We start from the raw sequence: 24,315 nt of genomic DNA, 5'->3' as shown, positions 1-24,315 counted from the left end.
ATTTTTCTCTTCTCAAGGTCATAACCAATTTGTCAGGCACAACTGAATTTGGTAGAACAGCCTAGAAAAAAATGACCTCTGCCATAAATATTGAGATTGGAATCTTCAAATAATTCTCTAACCAGTATTTTTTTTAAACCGGAGAGACAGGGCAGGAAAAGAAGGGGTCATAGGAGGGAAAGAGAACAAGGCTGGGGACTTTTAAAAACACTAATAAAATCGGGCACGATGGCCCACACCTCTAATCTTACCTCTCAGGAGGCTGACACAAGAGGACTGAGAGTTCGAAGCCAATCTCAGCAAAAGTGAAGTGCTAAGCAACTCAGTGAGACCCTCTATCTAATAAAATACAAAACAGGGCTGGGGATGTGGCTCAGTGGCCATGTGCCCCTGAATTCAATCCCTGGTACTACCCCCGACCCACCAAAAAAAAAAAAAAAAAAAAATTAATGAGTTCCATATTACAATTTGTTAACAGGACCACCAGAGCCTCTCACCTTCAGTTTATACCACCTCTAATAGGGGGCTTTTCTAAAAGCCCTGAAACACATTTCTATGCACTGACTTGAAATTAGTTGGGACACTGAACTAGACAAAACCAGAATTTCATAGGACAAAGAATAAACCAGACCAAGGACTAAAGAAAATTGAAAATGAAGGTCTCTAACATCTGTGTTACTCAGCACCTCCCTTCATATCAGACACACATCCTACTCTGATAACTGCCTTGTTCACCTTCCCCTGTGGGATTATATTTCAACACAAAAGAATTACAGAGCATAAAACCCTTCCCAGAAGCAATTCTCTAGAACTAGGCACAGATTCCTGGAAAAGCTACTATCATATCATTCTCATAATAATTTAGATGTTTTCCCTCTTGGTTTTCATATCATCTTAAGGAACTGATTTCTTATAGAAATAGCTTTTAAAATACTATGACACATAGATACAGGGCTACCCTAAAACAAATCTGGAATCCCCATAAACTCTAATTCCTTCCCTAAGAGCAACTCAAAATCTTAGGCTGTGTCACCCTTAAAATTAAAGAATTACTATCTGATTTTAAACAAGTAAATGTGCTCAATAAGTATTGTCTTTGAACATGCGATTCAAACAAATTCTAAATACAGAAATAATTATTTGATAGAGTGTTTGCCTGGCATTCATAAGATTCTGGATTCTATCCCCAGCACTCCCCCAACAAAAACACACACACACACACACACACACACCACACACACAATGAAATGAAAGGTACAAATGGTAAAAAGTATTATATTCAGACCCACAATGTCTCCAGCTAAACGCAGTTGAGTAGTGTTAATATGGTACATTATTAAATAAAATACTTCCACAAAACAATTTTTAACACTACTATTAAATAAAATACTGTTAGTTTACAGAAAAGCAGGAAATATCCAATTATGAACTTTGATAAAGGCTGTAAGCAGTTAACAATCAAAGTCTATTTTTTTCTATATCTGGCTTTTAAATGCTTATCTTTTCTGATTATCCGATTATAATAGAAAAATAGGTAGCATTCATAAATATTAATATAAATATTTAATATATAATGTATAAACCATATTTTAAGAAAGTATGATAGAAAATTTGTACAAAAAATTAATAAATATATATTATTATTATTGCTCCTAATAAGGAAGCATATATATTGGAAGGTTAGTGCTATATACCTACATATAAAAGTTCTATCTCGATGGTCAGAATTAAAAAGTCCTGGGGCTGAGGATATAGCTTAGTTGGTAGAATGCTTGCCTAGCATGCATAAGGCCCTGAATTCAATACCCAGCACCACTACCAAAAAAAAAAAAAAAAAAAAAGTCCTTTTTACCCTGTATCACAAACAATTCCAATAAAAATTTCCTTTCTCTTTAAGAATTAATTATTCAAAGTAAAATCGACAATGGCAGTTGTAGTTAAGTCTTTTTTTTTTTTTTTTTTTTTTTTGCAGGGTTGGTGATCAAAACCATAGCTTATCATACGCTAGCCAAGCACTGTATCACTGAGACACACTCAGTGATACCCCTCCCCTTAATTTTTCTTACCACATTGGTATAATTGGAACACAATACCACTAAGCTATTTCAAAATTAAACTCAATTTGTTGCAAACACATAAAGGTTTTTATTAAAAATGGAGCAAACGAGGACTGGGGCTGAAGCCCAGTGGTAAAGTACTTAAAGGTCCTGGGTTCAATCTCTAGGAAGGAAATGGGAGGGAAGGAAAAGTATCATTAAAATGTACCAAGTAACCCTGAAAGACTGTGGACTGGTCTAATCCCTTTTCTGGAGGGTAATGAAAGCAAAGAGTCAATAACTGAAAAATAAAAAGTAAAAAATTCCTAGCAGTGAATTAAAACAAAACCATTGTGTTTATAGACAGAATGTGCTACAATTATTTACAAGTGAACCTAAAGTTAATCTTACCTCTTAATCATGATTATTTACCCATTTTTAATTAGTGTCTTGTAGACATCCACATGGTGAGATTCACTGTGGTATATTCATATATGTACATAGGAAAGTTAGGTAAGATTCATTCCACTGTTCTTCCCTTATCCTATCAATCCCTCTTCCCTCCCCCTCAATCCCTTTCCTCTACTCCACTGATCTTTCATTTCTGCATTTCACATAAATATTGAGATCTACCAAACAAAGAACTGAAAGGATTACTTATTAATTAAAGATATAACACATTTCTTTCCAAAACAAAACAAAACAAAACAAAAACCAAGAGGGGGGCAGTTTACTGTGGTTTAAATCCAGGTTACTGTTCTAGGTGTTAGAATTTTGGTGGCGGGAGTGGGGTACAGAGCAAGCGCTACGCTGGCGCACATGACCTGATGGCCTTTACCCAACCGAGGAGAGCTCTTGGTGATTTAGCCCTAGACTTTTCAAACACCCATCTTGCTTCCACGCATGGCTTCTGCCCTTGGTTCTCTCCCCCAGCACCCTGATACGACAGGAAAAAGCAATTCAGTGCCAGAAAATTCAGAGGCAAATGTAGGTGCCTGGTGCCCTGCCCAGAACCCTGACACGAGAGCTATGGAGCAGATATGGTATTTACATTTGCATGTTCCTGGTCAGTTTCCAGGTTGACTGAAGGTTTTAATGTCAGCACCGATGTTATCCAAAGGGTTTTAAAAAGTAAATTTGTACCCACTTTGGGACAAAATGAAGCAGGATCAAAAAGTTCTTAAGAAAGCTGAGTTTGCCCACTCACTCTGGCAACTCCAGGGCTCTGGAAATACCTTGAAGCCACTTGCCACAGGCCGCTCTGTATCAAGTTCTTTGCTGATACCAGGGAATGAAGCCTCATCTGAAGGTCAGCATCACAGTACAGCTTTGACAGTGATAGAGTTAAAAACTCACAGTATAAATGCAGTGAGACAAAAAGGAAGGAATAAAGGAATCCAGGGCTTGAAGAAGGAGAGCTTTATGTCTGTCACTGAAGTTTTGGGTCATCAGAGAGAGCTGCAAAAGTACTCCAGTGACTGCATGGGCACGGAAGAACTGACAGTAGTGGATCGCCAAGTGGCGAGAAACTGGACATGTTGAAGACGGTGGAACCAGGAAACCAGAACTTCAGCAGCAAAGTAGTGCAGAGGGCACAGGAGTTCTTTGACAGCAATGGGAATTTCCTGTGCAGAATTTGAGCTGGGGCCTGGCTTGTGGAGATGCCATGTGAAACACAGCTAGACAAATATATTTGGAGCTGCCAAGATTTCTGTATGTGGATAGCCACTTTGGAATAGGAGGAATTGATGAGCCTGGAATATGGACAGAAAGAGCTGCCTAGTTATTTAAGCTTCTTGGATCACTGCTCCCTGTCTTTGTATCTTCAGTATTCCCCCTTATTGCTTAACTTTTGTATATTAAAAATCAGAATTGTTTCTGTGAACTTGCCAATAATATGTTTGGGAGGGAGTTAAAAGTTTACCTTCTGACCTCATTTTCTTCCTGATCATTGAACACTAACAGTTTTTCAGCTGCTTAGTAAATTGGTTGTTTTGTTTTACTTAGGTACAAAGATAAAATGTAGGAGTTCTTGTGGAAAAAAAAAAAAAGCCTCTAGCTGGGCATGGTGACACACACCTGTAATCCCAGGGACTCAGGAGGCTGAGGCAGGAGGATTGTGATTTCAAAGCCAGCCTCAGCAACTTAGCAAGGCCCTGAGCAACTCAGTGAGGCCCTATCTCTAAAGAAAATACAAAAAAGAGCTGGGGATGTGAGTCAGTGGTTAAGCACTCCTGGGTTCAATCCCTGGTACCAAAAAAAAAAAAAAAAAAAAAAAAAAAAAAAAAAAAAAAAAAAAAGTAAAAGTCTCTGCACAGAAAAGGAAATAAGAATGTGGTGAGAAAACCTATAGAAGAAAAATTTTTGCTAACTACTCGTGACTGAGAATTAATATCAGGAATATATAAAGAACTCAAAAATTTAACATCCAATTAATAGATAATTTAATTAACAAATGGACAAATTAAACAAACACTTTTCTAAAGAAGAAATACAAATAGCCAGCAAATATGTGAAAAATGTTCAATATTGTTAGCAATTAGAGAAAAGCAAATCAAACTATACTACAATTTCATCTTACTCCATTTAGAATATCAGTCATCAAAAATACAAACAATAATAGATGCTAGAGAGGATGTGGAGAAAAAGGAACACTTAAAATTTTGGTGGGATTGTAAATTAGTACAATCACTATAGAAATCAGAATGAAGATTCCCCAAAAGATGAGGATTGGAACCACCATATGACCCAGATATTCCACCCAGTATTTATCTCAAAGAATTAAAATCATCATATTACAGTAATACAGGCATACCCATGTTTATAGCAGCACAATTCATAATAGCCAAACTGTAGAACCAGCTGAGGTTTCTGTCAATGGATAAATGGATAAAGAAAATGTGGTATATATATACACAATAAAGTTTTATTCAGCCATAAAGAAAAAATTACATTTGCAGGAAAATGAATGGAACTTGAGAATATTATGTAAGTGAAATAAGTAAAACTCATAAAGTTAAGGATTGTATATTTCTCTCATATGTGGAAGCTAGAGAGGAAAAAGAAAAATAAAGTTAGGGAAAGGGCTCTCATGATAATTGAAGGAAGGAGAAATAGAAGGGACTAGGAGGAAGTAGGAGGGGAGTGAAAGGGGAAATGATATTGGCCAAATTATGTTGTGATATCATGTGCACGTATAAATTTGTAATAACATAACCCACTATTACATACAACTATAATATACCAAAATATGGGGAAAAATGTGATAGGAAGTATTTAAAAAATCAGAATGTTCAAATTTAAACAGACAGAAAGCAGAAGAGATATAGCAAGTGATAACTATGAAGAATGGGAAGTCAAAATAAATTCATTGGAGCAACTGTTCTCAGCATATCTATACCCATCCTTGACTTCTTTGATCATTCAATCTAAGTAGAATCTTTGTTTGCTCATCAACTATTTTGTCCCTCATTATGCTAAATTCTATTAACCATATTTGTGTCTTTCTGACCTCACTCTGTGAGCTGCCATTCCAGGTTTGCTGTTCATTCTAGTCATTGCAATCTCTTGGCTCTAGCAGTTAAGCCCTGACACATGCTCTCTGTTTCTTATGGTCTTAACCCCTTGTTGCTGAATGACCCACACTAAGAGGAGGAAACAAGATCAGGGAGGGCAAACAAGAATAGTAAATATTTCCCTCAGTAAATAACACAGGTGTCTTCACTGCCCCAGGCATCACACTTTTACCCAGTTCCTGCTATTGCCTAGGAAACCTGCAAAATAGAGGGCTGAACAAGGGGTTGCTTTTCCATTTCATGTTGATCCACTGCCCCCACATGGCCACATTCTGAACTTCATCCGTGTTTGGTCCCAAACTGTAAAGACCTTTATCCTAGTAGAAAACATTCCTGCTTGACCTCAGACTGCAATCTATGACTTGGAACAGAATCCTTATCCCTCCTGAGCCTCATCGGCATTCTTTCCAAAACTGGATGACACCAGTTTAATTGAAATGATTAAATAAAATAATACATCAAAATTTCTGAATCAAACTAAGGGCCCAAAAACATTAGCTATGGTGCTGTCATGCTTAGTTCTTTCCTCTCTAAAATAAGGCAGCATCTATTACCCTTATAACTTCGCTTTAATGAGTGAGTTGCAAAGGCAGCTGCAAATAAAAATTGGTACTCCACATGAGGCCATATCCTTTTCAAGCTACTTGCAAAGACATAATTTCTATTCAATTTTTAGCCAAGACTCACAAGGTAGGAGAGTGGGCTCAGAGTTGAGTTGCTCCAACCTTTTATAGCAGCCTGAGCCTGGGCTGGGATTTGTTCCCAGGCCTGGTCCTTCTCAGGAATGGTCCTGTGTCATTAATCAGCCTCTTTACAACATGGAACTACTTCATAATGGCTGACCCCCACCCTTAAAAAGCTGGAGCCTTAAAAAGGAGAGGAGCCTGGCCCATGTCTGCATTATCTCCCCATCTGCTGGTCTCCTAGACCACAAGCACAAGTGAAAACTTCTCAGGATCTGCTGACTGTTATTCCCAGGAATTAGCTAACTTGTTCATTTTGAGGACAGAAGAGGCACTGGAAGATTAGGTTGGTAGGTGAAAGGTTATATAAGGTGCCATGTCTCAAGTGTCCTTCATGAGGGAGGACTTCCTGCCTTTGTGCCACTACAGTGGCAATTTTAGAGACAATGTGCCAACAGAAGACTATCAGTTTGATTTCTAATCATGCAAAAGTTTGTGTTCCTAGGCCTATCAGTTCACTTCTTGAAGTATCCTATCCTGAAATTTTCTCAAGGACTACTGTCTTTCCTCCCCACTTCTGAGTTCTTTGACTCCTCTGAATCTAGTAAAGATAAAGCAGACATTTTAAAGAGATAGAAGAGACCATTAAAACAAATCTTATATTTTCTAGAACTGTCTTCATTTTAAGTTACTGTCATATCAGATAACATGCCAAATAGATTTTACTTTGTCTAACTTGGTTCAGATTACTTGGGACAGGTCCCCAGCTCCAGCAGAGGTGGGACCTGGGAACATTTCTTCTCCACATCTTACCATTACACATTGCCAAGGCAGCAGTACTGTGGCTATCTCAGTCACAAGGATTACCCCTGCAGTTCCAGGATAGCAGTCTTACTTCCACATATTGGACTGTAAGGAGACATTGACACCCCATGGATTCAGACAGGTTGTTACGTACACAGAAAACAAAAGCAAAGTAAGTATAATGTCAGTTCTCTGTGTCCCTAAGTCCCATAGGATGATGTTGAGCTGAGAGGCAACAGATGGCACTGGCAGTAGGTGGTCAACTACTGGCCAAGCAGTGTCTCAGACCTCACTAGAGCCTACAGACATGTCTTGGAGTCAAGCAGAGCTGGAAAGTGCAGCACTTGATAGAAACCAGGAAGGCAGATGAGAATGAGAACAGGGTGGGAGCACATTTTGATGTCAAGGAAGCAGATGAGAAAGCACCTCATTACACAAGGCTGCTCAGCTTCCCCATGACAGGAATCACAGGTCAGGCCATGGTAAGGCTTTGTCTATGCCACCTCTGCAGAGACATGCCAGGTGGCTATGCACCATGGTAGAGCAGGTCCCCTGAACTTAGTTTCATCATCTGTGAAACAGGGATACTAAGAGTACCTACCACAGATATTTTATTTTTACATAAAATTTGCCATTTTAAAGTGAATGATTCAATGGTTCTTAGTATATTCACAGAATTATACAACCACCATTATTATATGATTCTAAAACATGTTAATTACTCAAAAAGAAATCCTGTATTTCTTAGCAATCCCTCTCTGCTCTTCCTACCCTCAGCCCCTGGCAACCATTTGTCTACTTTTTGTCTCTCTGGACATTTCATTTGACTGATTATTTCACTACTATGTTTTAATGTCCTGTTATTGTTTTGGTGGTGCTGGGGATCAAACTTAGGGCTTCACACATGTTAACCAAGAACTCTTAAACTGAGTCACATCCACAGCCTATCATTTTGTATGCTTTTAAGGTTCCCCAAGTTCTACTGTGTATCAGTACTTCATTCCTTTTTAGAATCAAATGATTCTCACATGTATAGCTATATCACATTTTTACCATCAGTTGATGGACATTTGGATTGTTCTACCTCTTGACTATTGTGAATAATTCTGCACTGAACAGTCATGTGAGTTTTTATGTGAACATATGTTTTCAATGCTCATGTATCCCTAGGAGTGGAATCACTAGGTCAAATGGTTAATGTTCAATGTTTTGAAAAACTGCCACTTTCCACATGACTGAATATGTATTTTATATCAGCATATACTTTTAAATAATAAAAAAACCACTCTTTAACATAGCCTGGCCCACAATATTCATTCTTTCATTCCATAAATATGGAGCACCTACTATGTGTACATGTGGAAATACAGTGATGAATACTAGAGAGCTCTGCCCTTCTGTAGTTGGCACTTGTGAGGGGGAGTCAGACAGTGATATGAATTATGGAGAAACAAAGTAGGGAAGGAGGGTAGAGAGTACAGGGTGGCATGTATCACTGTTTTCAATGGGATAACAGAAAGGCCTCACTGATCAAGAAAATGAGGTGAAAGGATATGGATCTTCTAAGAACAGTATTTCAAGAAGTAAAAATATTCCCAAGCTGTGGCATGCCTGAGGAACAATGTGGTCGTTGAGGCTAGGGTACAGGGGATAGGCACAGAAATGAGAACAATGTCCCACAGATCCCTGGTGCCATGGTGAAGGCTCTGACCCCTACTCTGAGATAGCTGGGAGCCACTGGAGGGATTTAAAGCATAGTAATAGGCTCTCACCTGGGTTCTAACAAGGTCACCCCACTACTGTGTTGAAAGACATGGAGGGCAAAAACAGAACAGAGCTGCCGGCAGATGATGGCAATGTCTTAGCAGAGAAGAGGATGGCCTAGGCCAGGGGCAATGGTGGAAAAGCTGAGTAGTCAGTTCCTGAGAAAGTTATGGAAACAGAGCCAACAGGAATATCTGATGAAATGGATATTTGGCCTGAACAATTGAAGAAAGGAAAAGCTGTGCTATCATCTATCATCTACCTACCTACTTTGTGGTGCTGTGGACCACTGTGCTATTTACTGAGCTGGGGACATCTATATTTTGTTCACTATGGAAACCCAAGTGCCTAGAACAGTGTCTGGCACTTTGTAAGTACTCAATAAATTACACAAAACATACCAGGACTCACAAGAAGTCCTTGGTCAGTATTCATTATTTGATACCTATGGTTACCTGACCTTTCTCCCTAACACTCTAAACTCTTCATATTAAGACTCTTGAGCTTGTATGATTTTTACCAGATTACTGACCTTCATAGCATGTCTCATCAGAACTACTTGCGAATGTTTGAACTGGGGCTAACTGAATCAATGAATCATGTTTTCACAACTGTATGTGACTCTGTCTTGTCTGCTTCCATGCAAATCCCATCCTTTTCATTGGCCACCTTTGGGTCCCTCCTACATTGGCTACCTTCCAATAATTACCTGCCATTTACTTTAAAGTTGCTTCTACCTCGGAACTGTATTAGTACATTATTCAATACTATTATTAGCTCCATTTAAAAATGAGACAAGAGGCACCCTCTTTAATTAAGGTTAATTAATTTGGCCAAGATCAAACAGCTAGTAGAGCTACGACTGAAACTTGTGAAACTCCCCTGTAGTTAGTTGCTGCTCTCACCTTCCCCCTGCTCTGCATGGGTATACTATCAGGAGTGCTTCTGTAAGAATTTCTGCATTCAAAGGGCAGTTGGACCTTTCTAACTCTGAGCTTTAACTCTCCAGGTTTTCCCTAAACTTCACTGTTAATCCAACTTGATTTCTAACCCATCCACTGCCCTTGACATGAAAGTCTACATTTCTTAAATTGTAGCCATGAATTTAAAATTCTACCATTTGCCAAAGAACACCATCATCTTCCCTCTTCCTCCCTTAGGGTAAGCAACATCAATAATCCAGGGAATTTTGCATATTTGATTCCTGTCCTGTAGTGACCTAGTTTAGGCATGCTTTGGAGACTTTTGAGGTGAGAGAACCTCAAGATGATTAGCTGGACAATAATTTCTAATACTGAAAATTCACATCCATTTGTATCATATTCATTATAACCTCTCCAACCACTTCTTTTCATGGGTCCAATTCCTTTCTTCTGATCACCATCTCTTATGGCTGGTTACAGAATTTATAAGCATCTCAAAACTGAGAACTTCATAAATACTTCAAAGGTTGTCTTAAATTCCACTTGAAATGCCTCATAATTATGTCTACCTTACAGCAATATTAAGATGTGAAAAGTGGTACAAGACTCCAGATGTTGAGACAGGAGAATCTCAAGTTCAAGGCCAGCCTTGGCAACTTAGTGAGGCCCTATCTCAAAATAAAAAAAAAAATAATCTCCAGTACCTCACACAAAATTAAAATTAGAGGTATAATCAACCAACCTACCCCATCTTTGGCTGCCAAGTTCTGGCAGTAATTTGAAATTGAACTGTATGAAAAGTTAGTCTGGACCCAAGGACCACTGGACAAGTGCTTGAGTGAACCTAAAATGTGGGCTTTGGGTTTAGTAGGGACAGACTTCCCCACCCTCTATAGTCATAGGATGGTCAATGTTTAGAAAACAAGGATTAAGACTCACTGAAATATGTTAGAAATGCTTTTAAAAATATATAATTCGCCCTCCTTCCCTGAATACCATGATTTAGGGGACATCTAGTCCTAAGCTAAAGTGAAAGACTTTCGTTCAGGCTAACTGCTAAACTTTTGTGATTTTCATCAATCACTTTCAACTCTACCAATTGCTGGAGGCAGCTGGATATTCAGAAAGGGGGAAACCACCACCAACACCACCAACAAAAGCCAATTGAAGCTCTGAAGAGGGAAAAACAAATTGCTGAGAAGCAAACATTTCCTCCTCTTTGGTCCAGGGTGGCTATGATCAATAGCCATGCCTATGACATTTGAGTGGTTTCTTCTCAAGTCCTTCTATCTCATTTGCCCTATGAAGCTGTGGGTAGAATAAGTCCCATTGTGGACTGAGGACAGAGGTCACACCTTTACCCATCAGGCTCATCATATTCTTCACGCCACAGACACTTGCAGTGGGTCTTAGCATAACCTGGGTGGGTCCTAAAATTCTGTAGAAAAATGGAGCTAAAACTGCAGGTGTCACTCAAAGCATTAACAAAACACAGGTGAACAGAAGGAAATTGGAGACATTTAAATTGGTACAGAATAGCTGAACCTCCAGTGCTACAATGAAGTCTGTGGTACAGCATTACTTGTATTTTAAGATGACACTGCACAGTCACTGAAGCCAAGCACCACCATCCCAGTGATCAAAACTTAAAGTGATGTGTGTAACATAAAAGTCGGTCTACAGACAATGTGCCCAATAAGAGACAAAAACAGAAAAGCTGGGAAGGCAGGTGATACTATAGAAGATGATCTACATAAGGAATTCAGTGTGAATTAGCAGAGGAGCCTGTTACAATGTATTTACTTAAAAATACTTCTGTATAGTATGACCTTCTCCAAGGTAAGGGGTTTTTTTGTTGCTCATTTTTCTGAGATGGAGGTCTCACTATGTTGCTCAAGCTGTCCTCAAATTTCTGGGCTTAAGAGATCTTCCTGCCTCAGTCTCTCAAATAGCTGGGAGTACTGGCATATGCTAACACACCCAGATTCTCCAAGGCAAGTTTTAACCCTAAAGGAGGCGAGCAAATGTGGTGGCTGCCATCCAACTGGGCCAAACTCCAATAGAAGCTAAAGCCCATCTCAACACTTCATTCAACACTTGCTATTTAGCAAACTACAAGTTTAAAAAATGGGCTTTTATTGGTGAAATTAACCAATGGTCATGGTCATGGGAGGTTCTCATAAGCAAACTAAAATATATCCATATATCCATGACTGGCCAGAATAGCTTCACTGACTAGGATGTTAAGAATTCACAAATCTTGCTCAGTCCCTGGGACAGGAGCTGAGGCCTGCTTCTCCCTTGGTCCAGTCCACTTACCAACTGAGGAGTAGTACAGAATCGTACTTCAGGGAGATTGCTGCACCTGCCTCAAGTAAACCTTAGGGTGTGAGTAGACTTTTTGTAAGTCAGATGTATCTACGGTTTTTGTACCAGCTTCACCATTAACTGGTCCTGGTCCTGATTTCTCATGTGTGAGGCTGAATTTCAAAGTCTCATTCTAATGTAGTTGACTTAAAGGAGTAGCTCTCACCAGATCAGATTGATTATGTGACCTACCAAAAGCAATACGTTTAGTTATCTGGGGAGAAAGCTCCTTTTAGAAAGTTATTTTTGAAGAATTCTCTTACAGGGGATGTCTATAAAAACCAAAGGTTGTAAATGACACTAAAAGCTTTCATCAAAGTTATGAACACAGTCGAGAAACTAGCTTCCTGTGCCTGATAAAGGGTTTTTGTTTTGTGGTACTGGGGATTTTGTGGTACAAGGGTGCTTTAATACTAAGTTACGTTCCTTGTCCTTTTACTAAGTTGCTGAGGTTGACCTCAAACTTGCAATCCTTTTGCCTCAGCCTCCTGCCACTGAGTTTACAAGTGTGCACCACCACAACCAGATAGTACGTTTCAGTTAGAAAACTCATCTAGGCCTATGGAGAGCAGCCCTGACTGGCTATGCACACTTGGCCCACAAGGGTTTTCCAATCAAACACAATTCATCAGTACCTGTGCATCATCTGCACGGCCAGATTTACTGAGACACAAGATAGGACTCAAGGGTTCTTTTTCATTTTTACTAGTTGCTGTAAAGTTCAGCTGACTTTGTAAAATCTGAGGACTTCATAAGAGAAACCTTGAGAACTCAAACCCAACCAAGGCAACACCCACCTGATAGCTCCTGGTTAAAATGTGACCTGGACTTGAGGTTCAGAGACTTCTCTGAATCATCTTTTGAATTATATCCCACACCTAAACATCACATCTTTATGTGAAGTGTGTTGCTTATGTAAGAAATTCTGTAGCCCAGGTATTTACAGAATATTATTTGACAGAGATTGGCTGAAAACCTATAGGAACCAGAGTTCCAAGAGTACTAATTAGAAAGGAACACTGTTTCCACATGATTGAAGCTAATGGCATGTGCAATTAGATTTTTTCACTGCTCTAAAAAACAAAGTAACTTACATCTCGCTTCAGAATACTGTGGTGACTTATACAGATTAGGGTCATGTCTAATGTCACACATTTCACACCACTTTGAAAAAAAAAACCTTGAAATTCTGCAAAGGGTACTCCAACTTGCATTCCAATCCTATACCTCCCCTTTCCAAACTGAACACCGGGGTCTCAATTAGTAATGTTAATTCACATATCCCCTCTCCTCCTATCTCAGGAAAATAAGTTCAAAATTGTCCAGGTGAAAGAATCCAGACAACCATTACCATTTTCCAGCATATATGAACTTCTGTACAGAATTCTAGGGCAATTTCACACCACTTCCCTTTACTGCACATTAAATCAATGCTATCTGTATCCAAAAACTGAATGCGTAATTAAGGCACACAACAGATGTCTCATAAGAAGTAAACATTGCTGTGCAGCTTTGTCCTACAAAATGGATGCATTTATTTAATTCCTAACACCTACTCCTCCATTATAATTGGATGGCTTTTTTTTTCTACCATACCTATTATCACAATGCTGTAATGACATTAGACTCCAATTAAAAGACTTATGTATTCAGAGTGAACCCTTTAGTTACCAGAATCCCACTGAGATTGCCTAGCATGTGCAAGGCCTCAAGTTCCATCCTCAGCATCACCCAAAAAAGAAAAAAACACAAACTTTTATTCTATCTTACCATCTCCATACCACATACCATCCCTAGTCCTACCCAATTTCCTTATTTATTCTTACAGAGAATAATAAACAATTGAAGGTGGTACCTGTCCCAAAGTCAGGAAGTGAAATATATGTAGGAAGTGGAGTATTTGCTAAGAGGGGTCTAGCTTTCTTCTGGGAACTAAAGCTAGGATCTGTGGTGAGACTTTTTTTGAAGTGTAGATGGAGACAATACATTTATTTGTTTGTTTTTATGTGGTACTGAAGATAGAACCCAGTGCCTCACACATGCAAGGTAAGCGCTCCACCACTGACCTATACTGTTGTGAGAACTCTTGAGGACCCTTACCTGTGATTTTTATCTGTGATTTTTTTTTTGTTTATTTGGTTGTGGTTTTTCCTGTTTTTAATTATAGCCCACAGACCAGGCTTGATGACCTTAAAATTCTTTTAGTATATTACTGAAAAGATATATATTATGAAATATTTAGAGGGGAGGAATATTCAGCACTATTCAGCAATGGGATGAATTTTTGTTACTTCTATTATTTATAATATAATCAACTAATTTAAACTACATTTGGGACAAGAGGGACAGAACTTATTTTACCTGAAATAAAAATCCACTACTTTATTAGTAGCAAATCTAGGTTCTAATTCTGTGAATTAAAACAATAATGCAACTTAAATCCAAATCCAAAGATTTCACTATAGCCAACCACAGAAATTTTATGATTGTGGCCATAAAAAGAAAACCACAGCTATGTATTTAAAGAATTTTTAAAAATTTAGGAAAGTAAATAAATGAAAGAATTCAAGAAAGTTATGAGACAGGTACAACTGTTTCAGTCAAATTCCAAATTTCACTGTTCTCTGATTGCCCATGGATATTCTTCACAGAATCATAGTTTAGATGGTATTACTTTAGGATTCTTAAACACACTGCATATTTCGTTATATAAATCACACAAAAATAGAAACAAATACAGTTTGTCAAACATTCTCCGTAAATTCCACCGCTCAGTATATTTGGGGTGTCTCTGAGTCAAGAAGTTAAAACCACTTCCAGAACACCTTGGGCAGAAAAATTATTTCCAAACAGGAAATAATAACAAGCACCGCAGAACATTTACAAATTTATAAGACACTCATAATTCAATAAACAAAACCTCTCAAAACTCAGCAACTGGTCCTTAGAAATTTGAAAGTGGAGCCAAAATAAACGATCGTGCTGTTCAATTATGTCTTCTCTCCATCAAAGTCTCTGCAATTTATTTTTATTCAGTAGTACATCCAATAATATGATGTTAATTCAAAAATTAAAGAAAAAGGACACAAGAATTTGAAGGGCTTAAATATATTTTTATATTGATATTCTGTGTCTTTCTACTCTAAAATAATACATTATTATTGATTACATACAGGATGAGGTGAGGTATTTGTAAAATATCTGATAAAAATAATTAATATACAGTATTCTACATGAGATGGAATCTTAAGAACCTCTAGGTCTTCTTAAGTGTTAAATTGATCATCTAAATTAAACTGCCCTGAATGGACTTACAGTTGTTCCCTTAAACCATGTTAGAAAATGGAGGATCTTACATTTTCCCAGAATTTGTGCAGAAAAGGGAAAAGCACATAATTGGCAATTTCTTTCTCACATCCAAAGTAATGCATTCACACAAAATCAGGATCTCCATGTTTAGCATAAAAAGAGAAAAATACTGGATTTGAGATTAAAATCTCTTGAGAAAAGATTAGGCTAATTCAACAACACGAAGAAATTCAAGTGGTCAACAGTCTTGAAAATGCTTTATTGAAATGTGTGACTTATGTGCGAAGATGTGTTTGAAAAGACCACAGCTTGAAAACTGGATTTTAAACTTCTCAACAACCAATTAAAAAATAAAGAAAATCCCTACTGGGCTTGACTTTTAGTATAACTAAGAATCCTGGTGTAAAATTTTCCTTCAAAACATTTTGTTACAGAAACTAAACAAAACAAAACTATTATATTTGGAAACCACTGGAGTCTGAAGTTTCAGAGAAGCAACAGTTTTTTAGACATGGAGGGTGACTTCTTTTTTGGTACATTTGGATGAACATGGACTTCACAGTTCTCAGAAGAACACTGGAGGGGTGTTCAAGTCTGTATGCTTGTCATGTTGAAGAAACAGAAACATAGACAGAAAAGGACAAGGATGGAGATAGGAGAGGAGAACAAGAAAAGGGCTCAGGAAAGAAACTGGAACAAGACATGATTACGTTAAGTCTAGTTATAAATTTATCAGAAGCTGTGCGCACCTTTTTTAAAAGTCCTAAATTTACATTCCAAAAACTGCCCCCCTTTCCCCCGAACCCACTGTCCCTGCCTTGGAGCTATTGTGAAAGTCTATGCACAAAAACTGAAACACAAAATAAAAAATAACCCAGCCCCTCCGAATCCAAAACAAACCCAAAAAAGCTGTACATTTTTTTACACATAGGATTAATAATATAGGCATATAGGTGGCATGATTCAATTAAAAGGCTTTACTTTTTATGCCAGGAAAAAAACCCCAATAAATAAAAGGTGCTAAAAGTTAGCATTAAGAATTTGGTTGTAATATCATGACAAAACCTGGGAAGGCAAATCCTCAAAGCTCTCTGATACTGATCTGTCTAAGCAAACTACAAAGCAAATACATAAATAACACAAAATGATTGAGAATGTGAGAATTTCAAAAACAGACAACATAATTCAGGTTAACTTTGTTGAACAGTGAATAAATGAAATTCATCTACACCTGAAAAAACATATTTAACAATCAAAAAATTTTAAACCACCACAAAAAGTAAAAACTTTAAACAAACAAACAGGATTTGTTTTTAGGGCACACAAACACCCCTGCAGCAGATTCCGACAGTAGCTTTACTGTTGTGTCTTCTACAGATGAGTTAAAGAGACAGGCTGGGCTCCATACAGGTAAGATGACTAACAGGGTGACAGGACAGTCAGAGGGCGGAGCGCCACACCTGGTTATACGACCCCAGATTCCACTGCAGAGCTGGCTTTGTGAGTAGGAGGCACACAAAGAAAGGTGATTCAGGCAGACATTATTCAAGAGCTACTTTGTCTGGTAACCATTGAATAATGTTTGGGAAAGCTTTGGGCTTTGTTTTTTAAGTTTTACTCCTTGTATTTAATTTTTTAAATAACAAGGTCACTAAAACTCATGCACGCTGCAAAAAACCTCATGCAGTAGTTAAGGTAAACCATCCAAGCAGTTTTTATTCATTAATATTCATAAATACACACAGCAGCTTCATTAGAGATTTCAATTTTCCTCTTCAGTTTGAATGTGGAGTATTAGGAGAGCCTTTTGCATGTCAAGGTACAGGAAGCAGAGATCACCCCTGCACTGCTACCTACATTTACCTGCTAGAAGTAAAAATTAGTTAAGTGGAAATGATTATCATATATATTTTCTCTCTTCCTTTTGAATGTACACAATGTAACAAGAGTGACAGACCTGAAATTACAATCACCAAACAAACCCAAGATAGTTGTTGTCCACTTTCATTGGCAAATACAGCACAGAGGACATTGTCTGCGAATTGGGATGTCATCAAAGAGGAGGTGGTGGAGGCTCATTTCCTTTATTACTCTCTTTTAAATTTAGGTTTCTAAAGCAACATCTAAAGGCATAATATCTACACAGCCCATAGCACCAAAATCTGCCATCTCCCCCCGTTCATCCTCATCTGAGGACGAGCTCTCTTCACGCACTAAAGTGGACAGAAGGAGCTCTTGAACAAACAGGCTGCGGTCTGCACGCTCGCTTTCCATGGACTGACGCTCTGTTTCAGACATTTTAGGATCATTCAACCTGTGTAAGTTAAAAAGAAAAAATCTTATTGGTAAAAAGTCAAGGAACAATGGCATGACCAACAATGTCCAACAATGTCAACAATGTCTTCCATTGTACAAGCTGTATATAAGTGGCAGCATTCAGAATCTAAGATGTATATTAGAACACCTTGCTCTAATTTGTTACCTTAGTTATATTTAGATGAATTTACCATACTTTTAGCAATACTATCATTACCCTGAGGTGCAAAATTATACCTTAATTAGATTTAATTGGGGGAGAAAAAGATATTTAGACTTCCACTCCCTCTAAACCTCTAGAGAAAACAGTGGTAATTTTTTTTTTTCTGAGAAAACAATACTTCTAACAGATTAATGCTTGAGGAAATAGTGATTTCCCGAACCAGAATTTCACTTGTGAGATGTCAAAAAAGGAAAACAGCAACTTTACTCACGAAATCAAAATCTATACTGATCAAACTATACTGACCTCAAGAAAATCCTAAAATTTCTCCTGAAATTTTCTTACTTCCAACTAATTCTCACAAAATAAAGATATGTCCAAAATCCCAAGACAAGAAAACACATACTGTCCTCACCTTCCCTACTAACAACCAACCCAAGTGTGGCAGGTAAGACACGCAGTCCACTTGCCCACGATTGCAAAGCATGCAGTACTATGCTGAAAAACTTGGCTCATCCACACAAGGCCTGGATAGATGTTTAGAGTTGAAAATTCTAGTTAACAATTGCTAACATCTTCTTAAAATTACTGTAACATTTCAATTCTCCAATAAATAATTGAAACTGCTTAGTTTCAGTAGTGATGTTATTTTTCTACACTTTTAGTGGCTAAGAAAGAAAGAGAAACCAGCTGGAACAGTGGAATCAGGAAAGGAACAAAACAGAGGACAGTGAGAGGCATGCATGCGTGATAGGCATGCATGTCAGGTACCCAGGTGTACCCAAGACTAGAGACAGATCTCCATGCTGCTCGCTAAACAGTTCCCTCTTCCTAATGAAAGGAAAGAAGCATTCCAAAATCATAATAGCAGTAGTATGGATCAGAGTCTGTTCTAAGGGCTTTTTATGTGTATTAACTCTTTTAACTCCTATCAGGACATATAATGAACATTTTAAGGAAAACTGAAGCAGAGAGTAAGGTAACTTGCTCAAAATCTCAGGCTGTTAAATTAAAAACACCAAAGAAAAACAAGATTTAGAGCTCAGAAATAAAAGTTTAAATTTCAGAATTTAAAGCAAAAGTATCTAGAAGTAATTACATAAAAGCCACTGAAAGGAAATGACTGGTAACATACATAGTTAAAATTATATTCAGAATATCACAAGGGCACAGCTAAGGGAATGGAAATTAAATAGTAAGCTACATGTTCTCAATCCAAAACTACAGAGCTGTGTTAAAACCTGAAATGTTTTCCATGTTCTTAGCTTTGAAAAAACGTTCTTTGTTTAAAAAAAGAAAAATCTACAACAGTCAAATCTATCTAAAAATACAGATGACATATGTAAGACCACATAGACAGTATCAAGCAAATTACAAGACACAGAGGTTGAGGACTTCAGCATTTTGTGGAACATTTGATTCCAATATTACTGTTTTGATTTTCAGGGAAATAACTATCAAAATGCCTCATACTTGAGGGGCAAGTGTAATCTGGTATTAGGGCTTGATCTCCTGATGGACCAACTTCTTTTGGGACCAAAGGAACAGCAAAGTTTGTGAGGATCTTCAGACTGGGATAGCAGAACTAGCTGGCCCTAGCACCAAAAACCTGAACATACACCTATTAGCTGGTGTCTATGAGATCAGAGACCAGGTTTTCCCCTGCGTACAATGCACATGCTTTCCTTGCCTTAAAAATTTACAAGGTATGTTGTAATATACCTGAAGTTCTTAGGAGCCCAACAGTAAATAAACTTTTTGTTTGTTAATTAGTTTTCCCTAAACTATATAATAAAAAAAAAAGAATATAAGTAACTATAAATTCCTCAGAATATAAAATTCTAGGGAATATTTTTTTTAAATACTGCCTTGAAAATCAAGTGAGTTCACATCAAATGATACAATTAAAGACATGGAAAATGATCTGCAAACTACAAGGTACTGTGCAACATGAAGATTCAGATGATAGGAGGAGTCTTCCAGAAGTGACAACTCAAATTCAAGGAAAGCACTCAGAGGCCATCTCCACCCTATGTCCTAGGAGCAGGATGTCTGGTATAGAATAAAAATTCCAGATCAAGTCCACTTAATAGTTTGGGGTTAAAAGACAAAGGGAAAAGAAAAGGGGCAGGAAAATGTCTTTTTCAAAGGGCACTGATGAGAACATCTACTCATCATTCCATGAACTCTCAGAGAATATAGACACAAGTTGGTCTCCTTTTTCAGGTAAGTGCGTAGGGATGACAAGTTATGGACTTGCTATTGGCTAATGCCTACAGGTAATACTATATGGCAGTAGGTAGATCCATCTGTGGCTGATTTCCTTTTACAATGAAACATTTTCTGGTAATAAGCAGGCAGTTACTGACTCTGGGGAGATAATTCAAAGGTAAATTCCTCACATGAAACCTCCTTCTTAGACCCATAATAAATGGTAACATGTACCAATACATTTAATCCTTTTTAATTCTCTCATGTGGCAAAACTCCTGGGATATTGACAATAAAACTGGAGACTTGCCTAAAGCCTAAACCTAGTAAGTAACAAAATCAGGGCTATAGAAAGGGGCCTCAAACACTTTCTGTTCCACATCCACAATATGTTATTTGTAAGAATACACATGTACCATTATGCTAACAGATTTTTAAAAGTGTGATATAAAAGAAATATAAGTAGAAATTTTATAGTTTCTTCATTAGAAGAAATCAATGCATCATCATACACACTGAATTTTGGAGAGAGCTATATTATATGATACTAATTTTCTTAATTTTATGAATTTTATATTACTCTGTCACATTAAAAGCCCAATTAGTCCAGGTTTGTTATGTGTTGTGCCTAAGACTCTAGTCACCACTACTCTTCCAGTGGAATGGTTTACTATGTGTACTATATTACTTAGACTGTGGTACCCAACTTTTTTAGATCATTACTTCTGTGTACTAACGATAAGAATTTAAACATAGCTCCTTTAGAAATTCATAGGAGAAAACAACCGTATGATGAAGTCTTCTGTACCTTTTAATACTTCACAACAGACTAAAATTGGCAATTAGAAGCAAGCAATGTTAATTATGATAATAAATGTACCTAATATGCCCATATATAAAATGACATGATACGGTGCTTAAGTTTTATGTGTAATATGGAAAAGGAAATTTGTATTAGATGATCATGTGTACCTTGAGAAGAAGACCAGCATTCTTTCTTTATCTAAAAATAATAACTGTTTCAAATCCTTAAATATGCAGTTTTAACTGGAGGGGTACCGAGTTGTAATGGTTTACTCAAAAGCAGAATTTTTAGACTGCATAGTGTCAATAAAACACTGGTTTTCCAACAAAAACTGTATTAATAAATGTGCTACCTTGTTAAAAGAAACTGGGAATTCTGGAGAGTCTGCTGACTGCTTTCTGTATTCGCTGTATTGGTTGTTGCTGTGGATTGTGTGATTGTAGTGGTGACACTGCTTGTGTTAGTACGCCGGGTTGCGTTGCGGGCAGTCTCCAGTTGTTGCCGTGCTGCCTGGGCATGCTGCCGTTCTAGCTGCAGCTGCATCTGCAGTTGTTGTAACTGAGAAGCGGAAGGGCCAGAAGAATTAAGCTGTCCTCCTGCAGAACGTCTCACTCCTGATAACTGAGATAAAAGCTCTGCCAATGGAAATGAAGATGATCAATGTCTACTTAAAACAACAAGGAAAACAAAATGCTAATAGAACACACTTTTACTGGGAGACTATGAAAAGTATTGTCAACAAGTAGATACTCAGAGCAACAGGTAGCACATCTAAGAGTGCAATACTCTTGAGAATGTCTCTTGGAGGCAGGAGTTACTGTGTACAGGAATGCAAAAAAATATGAATGTTACACACTATTAATTTTGTTCTAAGAAAAACTTAAAGACTATTTTAAAATTATTTGCATTGAGTACTAATGTATACTTCCTCTAAAATTTAGATTAAGGTGATTACTTAGAAATCTGATTATAATAAGCCCTCTCAATACTAGTTCCACAAAAGCAGAGAACAAGTCATACTCTGTTTATTACATTCTCAGTTCTCCTAAAAGAGCCTGACACACAATGGAAATTCAACATGGTTCGATTCCTTCAAAAATTGAAAGAATTATTAGAATTAAATCCAAGAGCTTAGAGCATTTTGGACTGTGACCCACGCACACTCACCTCTGCATTCTCTCTGGTACTTTCTGGTCTTGCCATTCAAAGTACCACAATGCCACCAGTAGAGCTCAGTAAGGCTGGTTCCTGGGAAACTGTAGCACCTAACCGGGTGGCCTATTTAGTCTGTTATAATCCAGACTCTTTTCTGTCAATAGGTTGTATTGATAAAGATTAGTAATCTGGACCTTTATCCCTGTGTTCTCATCTAAGAAGGGTAAAGTTATTGCCATCTCCCATGGAGTGTCTACCTAGCTAACCAGAGAATGACCATTATCTTCTAGATGTTCTCAGGCCAACAAAGCGTCTGATTTATCATTAAAACTAATTAACATGATCAGTTTGTTTCCTTGATCACAAATGCTTTATCCCAGAGATTCTTAACACTGCTCTTTAATGAAATATACTCACTAAAATAATTTTCCCTGACTGCCCCCCAACATCAAAATAATGGAGAAAATTTCTGAATTCTGACTTTTGTTTCCAGAAATTACCCTTTAGAGTCTCTATTAAAGATAGCAGGTAAACAGTTCCTATGGATAGAGAAATGTTTTCTCAAATCCCAAAAACTCAGTTCACTGGGTTTGTTTTTTTTTTCTACATATAAATGTCCAAAGCACATTGGAATTTTAGAACTATACACTGTACATCTTCCATTTTTAACAGCATTTTATGAATAAAACTGTTCTAAATGTCTACCACCTATTTAGATCTATCAACATTTCAGGCATTCTAACAGGTATATCACAGTTTCTAGATACATATACATCACATGAACACATTAAAACACATTTAAATTTACAGAGACTTCTAGAATCTTACTGCTTGTGTGCTTGAGATTTCTTGCAGATTCTCAAGTTATAGTGATTTCTGACATTTTATTCTGTCCCTTGTACTCTGCTGCCATCTTTCCAGGTTTTTCACTCAGTGAGTGGCCGTGAACTATAGGTTAAAATACTGTCATTCTCAGAGTTCCCAAACATGTACCTTCACTGGTTCAACAACAATGTGGTTCTCAAAGTAAGTCAAGAACAGAGAAATTCCTACTTTCTTCTGTGAGAAAAGTTTGATTCTTTAATATTGTCAAGTAGTTTTTTTTTAATCTGTGTGTACTTCTGGAGGATGAACCATGGAATTCTGGAAGTCTTCCACTCTGAAACCTTTTATGATCTTCTTGGTTTACAACAGAAGCCATAAACACAACATTAAGCTTTCTATGTATCTTATGCTTCTAAGAACTCTAGAGAAATTCATACCAATGCGAACTACTTTACATTATAGCCTACTTTGAAAATACTTTACAGGCGCGGGGGTTGTGGCTCAGTGGTACAGCACTTGCCCTAGCGCGAGTAAAGCACTGGGTTCGATCTCAGCACCACATATAAATACATAAATAAAATAAAGGTCCATCAACAACTAAGGAAAAGTTAAAAAATTAAAAAATATTTACATTTGGGGATGAGGGTACAGCTCAGGGTAGAGCACTTGCCTAGCTTTATGTGAGGCCCTGGTCTGATTCCGAGCACCACATGCATAAATAATAAACAATTTTCATGTTTATAAAATCTTTGGGAATTCTGCAAAGAAACATAAGCATAGATCTAAAAGGTAAGACAAAGATCACAAATCACATGAAAAAAATGCGCTCACACTATATCCTTCATGAAGGTGAAACTAACTACCAGCTATAGGATCCATGGCTTCCCTATTGCTTGGAGAATATGAACTCTGAGAAGAAGAAAGTCCACCAGTAAACTGCTAGTAAAGTGCATATTTGATCTACGAGCACGAGGACCTCCTAATCCCCGGCCAGGGTGAAACATTCTACGTACATGTCGAACACCACTCGATTCATCATAACTCAAAGTTAAGAAAAGGATCAAATTTTTCACAGGAAAAAAAAAAAAAATCAGCCCTTGCTAGATAGACCTAAGAAATTCCTAAGCCGTAGGCATTTTAAATCAACACATTTAGTTTAGAATGTAATAGCTGTATGTGACAGCAATTCAGGAGACTGAGGCAGAAGGAGCACAAGTTTTAGAGGTAGTAAGACTCTTGTCTAAAGAAAGGATTTTAAAAAACAAACAGAAGAATATAAATGTAAATCTCCGAAACTCTAGGAGGCCTATTAACCCTAAAGAATACTCAAATATAAAGCACAATGCATGTGTAAATGTTTGGGTGTTTTTAGGCTGCCCA

The 24,315-nt window shown here is 37.5% G+C and overlaps 2 protein-coding genes and 1 pseudogene across 3 annotated transcripts in view; 1 reads left to right on the top strand and 2 right to left on the bottom strand.

Moving 5' to 3' along the window:
• LOC306643513 (E3 ubiquitin-protein ligase KCMF1) overlaps positions 1-24,315 on the bottom strand; it is a 117,043-nt gene that overhangs the window by 22,297 nt on the left and 70,431 nt on the right. The gene's annotated exons all lie outside the window — the stretch shown is intronic.
• LOC306644535 (neugrin-like) lies at positions 229-3,914 on the top strand (annotated as a pseudogene). Its single transcript has 2 exons — positions 229-305; positions 2,904-3,914. The product of its transcript is annotated as a neugrin-like (transcript).
• On the bottom strand, positions 15,702-23,983 carry LOC306643525 (E3 ubiquitin-protein ligase KCMF1-like). The gene is made up of 3 exons (XM_079109747.1): positions 23,799-23,983; positions 21,308-21,590; positions 15,702-17,775 (listed from the first exon to the last, which is right to left on the bottom strand). Exons 1-3 carry the CDS (start codon positions 23,812-23,814, stop codon positions 17,565-17,567), a joined length of 510 nt encoding a protein of 169 aa, XP_078965873.1. The 5' UTR covers positions 23,815-23,983; the 3' UTR covers positions 15,702-17,564.

This window comes from Sciurus vulgaris (genome assembly GCF_902686455.1).
Source record: "Sciurus vulgaris genome assembly, chromosome: 14".
Classification (NCBI taxonomy): domain Eukaryota; kingdom Metazoa; phylum Chordata; class Mammalia; order Rodentia; family Sciuridae; genus Sciurus; species Sciurus vulgaris.
This window is presented reverse-complemented; position numbering and strand designations above follow the sequence as displayed.

What these genes read in the sequence shown, in the direction of transcription:
- LOC306643525 (XM_079109747.1), bottom strand. An exon ending in TCCCAGTTTCTTTTAACAAG is followed by an intron (nt 17,776 to 21,307) that starts GTAGCACATTTA and finishes TAACTTACACAG; the next exon opens with GTTGAATGATCCTAAAATGT.